At 35.9% G+C, this 11,876-nt stretch overlaps 1 protein-coding gene across 2 annotated transcripts in view; it reads left to right on the plus strand.

Moving 5' to 3' along the window:
* The window catches only part of LOC142321413 (facilitated trehalose transporter Tret1-like), a 57,215-nt gene that overhangs the window by 15,510 nt on the left and 29,829 nt on the right, over window positions 1-11,876 (plus strand). For both annotated transcript variants that reach the window (XM_075359492.1, XM_075359485.1), the window contains exon 2: window positions 6,873-7,020. In XM_075359492.1, coding sequence (XP_075215607.1) covers window positions 6,895-7,020 — 126 coding nt within the window. In that variant the 5' untranslated portion in view covers window positions 6,873-6,894. The remainder of the gene's footprint in view (window positions 1-6,872; window positions 7,021-11,876) is intronic.

Raw genomic sequence — 11,876 nt, forward strand, 5'->3', positions numbered from 1 at the left:
GTGCTATGCTTAATTGCTTATCCGACCTCGGATGGGGAGGAACGGAAAATTAGGAGTTTTAATCGGTAGGGTGGGGGAACAGATAGTCTCTTAGTAATAACATCTAGCCAAACCCGTGCAAGTCCGACACTCCCCCACTTGTGGGAGTTACGTAAATGGTATTTTTCCTTAACACCGATAATAATAAAAAAATAGGTAATAGGGATTTTCACTGGATTGGACTAGTGGTAAACTCAGCATCGCAAATCAGCTGATTTCGAAGTCGATAGTTCTAAGGTTAAGTTTCAAATCCTAGTAAAGGCAGTTAGTTTTATACGGATTTGAATACTAGATCGGGGATACCGATGTTCTCTGGTGGTTGGGTTTCGATTAACCACACATTTCAGAAATAGTCGAACTGAGACTGTATAAGATTACACTTCATTTACATTCATACAAATCATCTTCATTTATTGTCTGAAGTAATATCTTTTATTTATGGTCTGGAGGCTAAAAAGAAAATAAGAGACAGGTAAGTATTGTGATAAAAATATACCTCGCTGGTTGTTGAACCGTAAGCATAAGTGGCAGTTAAAGTAACTAAATTAATATTTTGCAATAACTTAAAAAGTAAAAAATTAATTGAAATTTAAATTATAATTTTACTACGTTTTATAAATTCACAGACTTCAAGACGATGGTATAAGTAGCTTACATCGTATTTAAATTCGTATAAAATTAAAGTTTAATCTAAACTTTTAAGAATTAAAATTTTTTATTATAATTACTTCCTTGTACGAAGTAAAGGAAGTACTGTGATCGCGAATAATGGCGGTTTTCAGATTTCAACGGAAATATCCATCTTGACCATCCCTGAATCCAATTAGACTAGTTTCGGCGTAACGTCTGTACGTACGTATGTATCTCGCTTTTTTTTTTTTTTTTTTTTTTGTCTTCAGTCATTTGACTGGTTTGATGCAGCTCTCCAAGATTCCCTATCTAGTGCTAGTCGTTTCATTTCAGTATACCCTCTACATCCTACATCCCCAACAATTTGTTTTACATACTCCAAACGTGGCCTGCCTACACAATTTTTCCCTTCTACCTGTCCTTCCAATATTAAAGCGACTATTCCAGGATGCCTTGGTATGTGGCCTATAAGTCTGCCTCTTCTTTTAACTATATTCTTCCAAATGCTTCTTTCTTCATCTATTTGCCGCAATACCTCTTCATTTGTCACTTTATCCACCCATCTGATTTTTAACATTCTCCTATAGCACCACATTTCAAAAGCTTCTAATCTTTTCTTCTCAGATACTCCGATTGTCCAAGTTTCACTTCCATATAAAGCGACACTCCAAACATACACTTTCAAAAATCTTTTCCTGAGATTTAAATTAATTTTTGATGTAAACAAATTATATTTCTTACTGAAGGCTCGTTTAGCTTGTGCTATTCGGCATTTTATATCGCTCCTGCTTCGTCCATCTTTAGTAATTTTACTTCCCAAATAACAAAATTCTTCTACCTCCATAATCTTTTCTCCTCCTATTTTCACATTCAGTGGTCCATCTTTGTTATTTCTACTACATTTCATTACTTTTGTTTTGTTCTTGTTTATTTTCATGCGATAGTTCTTGCGTAGGACTTCATCTATGCCGTTCATTGTTTCTTCTAAATCCTTTTTACTCTCGGCTAGAATTACTATATCATCAGCAAATCGTAGCATCTTTATCTTTTCACCTTGTACTGTTACTCCGAATCTAAATTGTTCTTTAACATCATTAACTGCTAGTTCCATGTAAAGATTAAAAAGTAACGGAGATAGGGAACATCCTTGTCGGACTCCCTTTCTTATTAGGGCTTCTTTCTTATGTTCTTCAATTGTTATTGTTGCTGTTTGGTTCCTGTACATGTTAGCAATTGTTCTTCTATCTCTGTATTTGAACCCTAATTTTTTTAAAATGCTGAACATTTTATTCCAATCTACGTTATCGAAAGCCTTTTCTAGGTCTATAAACGCCAAGTATGTTGGTTTGTTTTTCTTTAATCTTCCTTCTACTATTAATCTGAGGCCTAAAATTGCTTCCCTTGTCCCTATACTTTTCCTGAAACCAAATTGGTCTTCTCCTAACACTTCTTCCACTCTCCTCTCAATTCTTCTGTATAAAATTCTAGTTAAGATTTTTGATGCATGACTAGTTAAACTAATTGTTCTGTATTCTTCACATTTATCTGCCCCTGCTTTCTTTGGTATCATAACTATAACACTTTTTTTGAAGTCTGACGGAAATTCCCCTTTTTCATAAATATTACACACCAGTTTGTATAATCTATCAATCGCTTCCTCACCTGCACTGCGCAGTAATTCTACAGGTATTCCGTCTATTCCAGGAGCCTTTCTGCCATTTAAATCTTTTAATGCTCTCTTAAATTCAGATCTCAGTATTGTTTCTCCCATTTCATCCTCCTCAACTTCTTCTTCTTCCTCTATAACACCATTTTCTAATTCATTTCCTCCGTATAACTCTTCAATATATTCCACCCATCTATCGACTTTACCTTTCGTATTATATATTGGTATACCATCTTTGTTTAACACATTATTAGATTTTAATTTATGTACCCCAAAATTTTCCTTAACTTTCCTGTATGCTCCGTCAATTTTACCAATGTTCATTTCTCTTTCCACTTCTGAACACTTTTCTTTAATCCACTCTTCTTTCGCCAGTTTGCATTTCCTATTTATAGCATTTCTTAATTGCCGATAGTTCTTTTTACTTTCTTCATCATTAGCATTCTTATATTTTCTACGTTCATCCATCAGCTGCAATATATCGTCTGAAACCCAAGGTTTTCTACCAGTTCTCTTTATTCCGCCTAAGTTTGCTTCTGCTGATTTAAGAATTTCCTTTTTAACATTCTCCCATTCTTCTTCTACATTTTCTACCATATCTTTTTTACTCAGACCTCTTGCGATGTCCTCCTCAAAAATCTTCTTTACCTCCTCTTCCTCAAGCTTCTCTAAATTCCACCGATTCATCTGACAACTTTTCTTCAGGTTTTTAAACCCCAATCTACATTTCATTATCACCAAATTATGGTCGCTATCAATGTCTGCTCCAGGGTAAGTTTTGCAGTCAACGAGTTGATTTCTAAATCTTTGCTTAACCATGATATAATCTATCTGATACCTTCCAGTATCGCCTGGCTTTTTCCAAGTGTATATTCTTCTATTATGATTTTTAAATTGGGTGTTGGCAATTACTAAATTATACTTCGTGCAAAACTCTATAAGTCGGTCCCCTCTTTCATTCCTTTTGCCCAGCCCGTATTCACCCACTATATTTCCTTCCTTGCCTTTTCCAATGCTTGCATTCCAATCTCCAACTATTATTAAATTTTCATCTCCTTTTACGTGTTTAATTGCTTCATCAATCTCTTCGTATACACACTCTACCTCATCATCATCATGGGCGCTTGTAGGCATATAAACGTTAACAATCGTTGTCGGTTTAGGTTTTGATTTTATCCTTATTACAATGATTCTATCGCTATGCGTTTTGAAATACTCCACTCTCCTCCCTATCTTCTTGTTCATCACGAAACCTACTCCTGCCTTCCCATTATTTGACGCTGAGTTAATTACTCTAAAATCACCTGACCAAAAGTCGCCTTCCTCTTCCCACCGAACCTCACTAATTCCTACTATATCCACATTCACCCTATCCATTTCCCTTTTTAAATTTTCTAGCCTACCAACCTTTTTTAAGCTTCTAACATTCCACGCTCCGACTCGTAGAATGTTATTTTTTAATTTTCTGGTGACCCCTTCCTTAGTAGTCCCCACCCGGAGATCCGAACGGGGGACTATTTTACCTCCGGAATATTTTACCAAGGAAGGCGCCTCCATTGTTGCTATGTGAAAATGCAGAGAGCCACATTTTCTTGGAAAAAAAGCAGCTGTAGTTTTCCATTGCTTTCAGCTGCGCAGTACTCAGAGGACTGAGTGATGTTGATACGGCCGTTTAAGTCATTGTGACTCACGCCCCTAACAACTACTGAAAGAGCTGCTGCCCTCTTTCAGGAATCATTCCTTAGTCTGGCTCTCAACAGATACCTCTCCGATATGGTTGCACCTTCGGTCCAGCTACTCTGTATCCCTGAGCACTCAAGCCCCCTCACCAACGGCAAGGTCTCATGATTCATAGAGGAGGATGTATCTCGCATAACTCAAAAACGATTAGCCGTAGGATGTTGAATTTTGGATTTAGGACTGTTGAAACATCTAGTTGTGCATCTCCCCTTTTGATTGCAATTGACTGAACCAAAATTGTACAAAAAAGCCTAAAATCCAAAAAAAATCTGGATTTTGGACTTTTTCTTAACTGCAGTAATAAGCCCTCATTAAGAGCTTTTATATCATAAGTGCTCCATATTTTCATTGGTTTTAGAGGTATAGCAAAATAAAATTTTAATTAATGAAATATTTAGATCTTACAAGAGAAAGGCATATCGGTTCGAATCAGCTTCATCTCCTTTTTTAATTTAAATGTATTGATTTATTAATAATTATTAACCTCCGATTGTAAAAAAAATTACGATAAATAATAATTCAATAATAGCAATAAAAAATAAAAAATAAAAAAAATATGAAAAAATCAGAAGTTATTCGTAAAATAAAATGTTATATACTTTTAAAATTGTGAATATGTAATTTAATAGGCGTACAAGGAAGTCATGTGGTGTCCACATCATATTTTTTCACAAAAGATGTTTGAATCGAGCAGCGATGCACTGTTGTGCTCGAGTGATTATATTCGGGCTCAGTTATTATATTATAATAAATAGCCCGAAAGGAAAAATCGCTACTAGACAAATGTGGGGAACGCGGAGGCACTCTGCCGATAGTTCGTTCTTCTGTAAAAGTCACATGAACTCTTACTAGTGTATTGTTTGATGTGATAAGTTGCTCCGTCTTGTTGGAAGAAGCTCTAGTCAAGACAATCTGTTGACTAAAGGTAGAATTCTTCGAAAATTGTACGGTACACTTTTGTATTGACTGTCCAGTCAAAAAATATTCGCCCCACTATAGGATTCTAGAAACAGCACGTCATACACCAATTTTCTCATGGTGAAGCGAACGCTTAAACATCTGATAAGGATTTTCAGTCATCCAGTACTTGGTGCTGGATGATTATCATTGTACAATTGACATGCTCAGATAAATAAATCATTACTTGTCTGAAATTAAATGCAGTATCGGGTCTATCTATCTTGGATGATGTGTTTGAAAAGCCAATTGAAATAATCAAGATATTTTCTTCTCTTAAGTTGCTGCACAGTCGTTACACCATACGTTTCAAATTTAAATCATGAAGAATTTTACTGCAAGGTCTGTATTTTACATCACTTAGTTGTCATAACTTGCATATAGATTTTTTTGGATCGGTGGGAATTCTTCTTTGAAAATCGGCTATGGCCTCTGGAATTCTAACGGAAGATTCCCTATTTCCTTTTACGTTTGATGTACGCTATTTTTTTAAACTAAATTGTGTATGCTGCTCTTTGCTGAAATAATGATATTCGGAAACTTTTTTACGAATATTTAGGAGGGGCGTATTTCTTGAAAGGATCTAAAACACACATAAATTTCCAAAATGATGGAATAAATTTCCACTAACGTGATTGAAAGTGTCTACCTGTTCGGAAGACAGAAGGTAGGTAATCCGGAATGCCAATAATGTGGTCAGAGGGACACAGCTGAACATGTCTTTTTCCAATGCGTTAGATGTGAAAGAGAAAGAAGAAGATGTATGGTGATTACTGGTCAGATAGACGTAGTCAATGTTATTGGAGTAATGCTAACAGACAGTGATAAATTCTCCGCAGTGTCCAGCTTTATATACAGAGTGCTGCATAGGAAGGAGCAGGATGCAAGGAGGTAAAAGACAGCCTCTCATGGAGCTGCCATTCGTCTGTATTTACACAGATGGGCGGTGGTATTCAAACGGGAGGACTCCGGTAACCCCTGAGCAAGCGACGAGTAGTACCAATATCCCAACTGAGGTGTCCACTGATATACAAGTATGTGAATATCAATTTCAAGGTGAGTGCAGTTGCAGTTATAGATCGTAATGCAGTAGTCGGAAGTAATCAATAGTCGGAGTGTGCGGGGGGTACAGCCCTCAGTGGAACCGTCGTCTGTCCGTGCTTGCACGGGTGGGCGGTGGCGATGAAGCTGTGGGACTCCTGGTCCTCCCTGCTTTGACACACCCGGGGTTATGCTATACTTAATTGCAAAACTGGTCCCGGGTGGAAAGGAACGGTGAATTAGAGGGTGCAGGCACACATAGGCTCTTAACAGCCGAACCAGTGCGAGTCCGACACACCCTAGAGGGGGAACGTAAATGGTATTTCTCCGTAACACCGATAACAAAAAACGTGATTGAAACAGACAAATTAAATGTTTGTTTCAACTACCTTAATGAATGATAATTAACATTTAAACCTTAGAATACTTAAATATTTGCCAAAGGATAATATCTCCGTGGTGGGGTGGTAGCGTCTCGGCATTTCATCCGGAAGTCCCCGGTTCCAATCCCGGTCAGTCAAGGCATTTTTCATACGCTACAAAATTCCATTTCCACATCCCCCGCACAAGCTTCAATCTTATGTGTCGATATCTCCAGCAAAAAAACGTCTGTTACCTGGAAGAATCCGATTTGAATTCTATATGTATTTTCTTTTAACTCAAGTATCGCTGAGGTAAATTTTAATCCATTTTTAAATAAACTTTCTTTACTTTTGATTAAATTTTCATAATTATATAACTATATTTTTGCTATGATTGTTTTCATAAAATACACTCAATTTATTGTTTATTGTTGTAGATTTTCAAACTGGATAATCAATATGGATACACAACAGAATGATAATAGTAATATCAAGAACCCTGATCACGTAAAAACAAATGACTGTCCTGCTTCTGATAATAAAAAACTTGAACAAAGAGGCAACCTTCGTTCAGCTATCGCTCAGGTATTTTAAACAGTACATCAATGAAATAATTTAAAAAATTAATTTTACAGAATATTTTTATGAATATGCAGTTAAATTTTGAACCATGATATTTTGAAGTATAATGTTTTCTTTTCAATAATTTTAAAATAAAATGTATATAGTTGAAAATGTTTAAATTGAGATTCATCGTTCCCAAAAAAAACATTATTTGCCAAAAGCAACATAAAAAATGACTAAGAGAAAAATAATTTTTGGATTTATTTTTACAAAATATAAACAATTAACTATTATTATTTAAACTAAAGAAATATTAAAAAATTAATACCATAAAGCATTCCAAATTTTTTTATTGCAATGGATAAGGGAGTTTATCCTTGTAGGTTTTCCTGAGCAGCACAAACATAAGGACTTCGTTTACACAGTGTACCAAACGATATCTGCTCTTAGGAACCCGTGCTTATTTTTGGTGATATTTAATCGATCATGTGCTTCCTGCTAAGCCTTGCAATATTAATAACCTGCACGATTAAACTATTGAGTACAATCACCATTATCAATCTCCGGCAGTAGAAAATCAGAATTATGGGTCGATAGCCGCCATCTCAATAGGTCAGACTAATCTCTTGCTACCTATGTGTTGTAGTGGGCTGTGGAGAGGGTTAACTACTTGTCCATAATTCTAGTTGAGTAGCTACAAAAAAAAATTCAAAACGCAATCAGCATTCTCACTCTAGGGATGCTCTGATAAACCCTTCTCGAATTCTGTTGTAAGACAAACATTTTTAACTACGATTTTTGTTGGGGATCAATCGATCCGGAGAATATGATATTCGGAAACCATCTGCTCCATCATAGATGCAGTTACAGCTGGCTTTACTTATCGAGTAAGTTACAGCAGCTTTCCATTAAGTGACCGACCACAAGGATCACAAAAAACCCGTTAATATTCACGAAAAACTAATAGTCGTTTTGAAAGATTCTAGTCTGTAGAGGGCACTAACATTTATATTGTTGATCACCCTTTTAAGAAAGTAATATGTATTATTATATATAATTTAAAATAAACAGCTTACCAAATTCCAGTTTAATTTCCTCGAGCGCTTTCGGCTATTTTGCCATCTTCAAGAGGAATATAATTATGATTAAAATTATAAAACTATCATAATTGAATTATATGTATAAAAATTGATCGTCATTTTATTATTAGTCGAAAGTTAAAGTTTAAGTCTAAGTGACTACGTCCGTTTTGTAATAGTTCCTCAATTGTTATCAATTGAGATAACAATTGTAATTGTGATAAATTATGTTATCAATTAATAAATAACAGTAAATTATCTTGTGGTAAATTGTGTATCAATATTGTGATAACAACTGAGAAACTATTACAATACGGACGTAGTCACTTAGACTTAAACTTTAACTTTTTATGAATAATAAAATGATGATCAATTGTTATGTATATAATTCAGTTATGGTAGATTTATAATTTTAATCATAATTATATTCCTCTTGAAGATGGCAAAATAGCCGAAAGCGCTCGAGGAAATTAATCTGGAATTTGGTAAGCTGTTTTAAAATTATATGTAATAGTTATTGTACCAAACTGTGCCATGTTCGCAAAACTATCTTTACATTACCTTATTGTACTATCGCACATTATCTTTTTTCTTACTCAATCCTACTGCAGAGGGATTATAACCTCTTTATCTTTCTTCATGTTTATCATTATGTAATTTATTTTTCTTACTATAAAATATCGTTCTCACAAAGATTTAGTATGAAAAAATTGGAAGAAATAGAAGGTAGCAGCAATAACTAGCTATCTTATATATAGCCGAACGTTTGTGTGTGTGTGTGTGTTAGCTTGTTCATTTGTAATAGCATAAAGCGAAAGCCAACTGACCAATTGCTTTCAGATTTGCAGGGTAGATTCGTATCATCCCAAGGAAGGTTTTAAGACATAGATCGAAGTCTGGGGGTGAATTTGAACATTAAAGATATTCATTAAAAAAAAAGAAGATTATTCCTTTTACTTCATTATTATATTTTTGACATCATGAAAACAATAATAAATTATGAATCTTTCGTCGTCAAAGGTGTACGTATTTGAGTTACCAGAGTTATTACTATTCTATCTTTTGTAATTTAGTTTCCTTTTCAGGTTTCTATAAAGCCTGAATTCCTTAATTGTTATTTATCAGTATTATTCTCACAACCATAAGAGTAACGAACACTGCAAGTGACCGGTGGGCGGAGCCCCCTGGCAACGCGAGCCCCGACTGGCTGGCTGGTTGTATTATAAATACAATAATACAGATAGAAGTTGTAATAAAACTATATAATTTATAAGGGCATGTTGTGTAAATTTCGGGTCAATCTTAAAATTATAGATTTAGGGAAAGATATTTGTGACTATGAATTTTTTAGTTAAATAATAAGCTACAAATTTTATATTAATTTTTTAATATGCTGCTTGAAATGGTTAAATAAATTAAAAATTGGCTACCAATTAGAATTCTCATTAGTGAATTGACTTAATTTTATATTATTCTTTCTTTTTTTATTTGTTTGATTCTGTATTGGGTTCTTTTTTGTATGATCCCTTCTCTAAGGCTTACAAGTATGATGCTTTAGCCTATTTGTTTAATAAATAACCCGTATAGGGGTTTTTGTCCCTCATTGAGTGCTTCCTCAAGTGGCGAATTGGGAAACACTCCACATTTATCTGGGATAGGTGGGAAATAAAATACCACTCACGGATCAGAACAGAAACACAAGTCTGGACGCGTTTGTTCTCAGTTCTCATAGTGGGCGGCGTTCCGGTCAGCGTCTGTACCCGTATCGGGCGGCTGTGTTTGGGTTGTCGGAAGCCTGCTCGTGAGAGCTTATCCCACAAATAATTGAAATGGAAAATCAAATAGCAATTCTTAATAACCGGGACGGTCGGGTTAGTCGGGCGATGCCCTTCGGAACCACCAATACGTCTCCCCCAACGTAGATGCGGATGAACGAGTGGCGTCCCTCCACGTTCTGGTACCACAAGAAACGAAAACGAAACTACCTCTGTTGCTGATGTTACTGAGGAGATTTCTTCTCAGCTCAGAGGACAGAGACATGGCGTCGAACCAAATGGTTCAATAATATGAACGAATATATTATTTGATGTCACCTAATAGAGACTAGGAACCACTAGCATATTTAATGAGATCCATAGAATGGTTTTGGAACACTTTCCTGAACTTGCCAACAAAACTGTCCAGAGTATTATAGATCAACATCGGTCTATCTTGACTAAGGCAAGAGTATCACTGAAAAGAATAGAACAAATCAAAAAAGAGGTGAAGGGGTACTGGGAATGATGGTTAGAGATCACAAGACAGGTACAACAGCGTACTGAGTGAGCCATAGGAAGAAACACCAAATAATGAGGAGAATAATGTATTTGAAGAACTGCACATGTTGTATGATGGAAGTGACCTGATTAAACGTCCCCTATATTAAAAACCCCTGCCTATATTAAAAACCAATTAGATAATTATGAAAGTTAACGATATCCTCAGATTTAAATTACGGCCGTTCATAGTTTAGAGATAATGGACTCTGCTATATATGTCATTTTACCGCTATTTTACCGTCATACCCAATCGCAGACAGATAAAGAAAAAGTGACTAAAGAATGGAACTAGGCATCAGGCTACCTAAGTCAATCTGAAGTGGAAGAGTTCTGGGGAAATAGATGGTCCACTACCTGTGAACATAAACGGAGTGCAAGGTGGATTAAATGAGAAAAAAAGAAGTGAAAGAATGTGCGCCATATGTATGACTCTACCATTAGCGAACAAGAAGTTCAGGCTGCACTGAGAAAGGCACAGAATTGGAAAGCACCTGGACTGGATAGGATCCAGAACTTCTGGCTCAAAAAGTTCACAGCGGCTCACTCGCAGTTGACCGAGGTCTTCAACCTAAGCTGCTTCACCACCCAGCCATAGCCTCTAAATTTCTAACCATTGGAATAACACACCTTCTTACCTAAAACAACTACCCCTTCACCACATCCAGGAAAATATAGGCCAATAACATGCCTCCCTACAATCTATAAATTTTTTACAGCAGTCTTGGCAGAAAAACAAAAAAGACACTTCAGTCATAATGGAATAATAGCCAAAGAATAGAAATGCTGAAAGCGGGAAAGCTGTGGGTGTAAAGAGAAGTTAATTTCTGATTCAGCCATAACTGGAGTTGCTAAAAGAAATAAAAAATCCCTATATATCGACTATGAGAAGGCCTTTGCTAGTGTGCCTCATTCTTGGCTTCTGGAATTACTGAATTTATATAACGTTGACACTCAAATATTAAAATGCTAAGAGTATCTAATGGAAAAGTGGACGACAACCATTAGCCTACAGAAGCAAAGCCAGAGGCCAGTCATGATGCAAAAGATTAGTATAAGAAGAGGGCAGGCCTCCGTGGCGCAAGTGGTAGTGTTTAGGACTTTCACCCAGAGGTCCCGGGTTCGAATCCCTTTCAGGCATGGGCACCCAGAGGTTAAAAAAAAAGTAAAAAAAAATATATAAGAAGAGGGATATTCCAAGGAGATGTCATTAGCCCCATGCAGTTCTGCTTTGCGATGAACCCCTTGTTTAGTATGCTAAACAGTAAGAATGAAGGTTTTACACTTGATTCAGAGGATAATGTTACGGTTTGGCACCTAATGATATGGATGACGTAAAAAATGTATGCAAAAACGAAGAAAGGATTGGATACCTTATTGAAAAAAATCACAGAATTCAACTGTATTGCTAAAATTTCATTTGGATTTGACAAGTGGAATGGTTAGAGGGAAATGGGTGCACTATGGTGGGTTTGAGGTTGCA

This window comes from Lycorma delicatula, chromosome 1 (assembly GCF_047948215.1).
Source record: "Lycorma delicatula isolate Av1 chromosome 1, ASM4794821v1, whole genome shotgun sequence".
In the NCBI taxonomy this organism is placed as follows: Eukaryota; Metazoa; Arthropoda; class Insecta; order Hemiptera; family Fulgoridae; genus Lycorma; species Lycorma delicatula.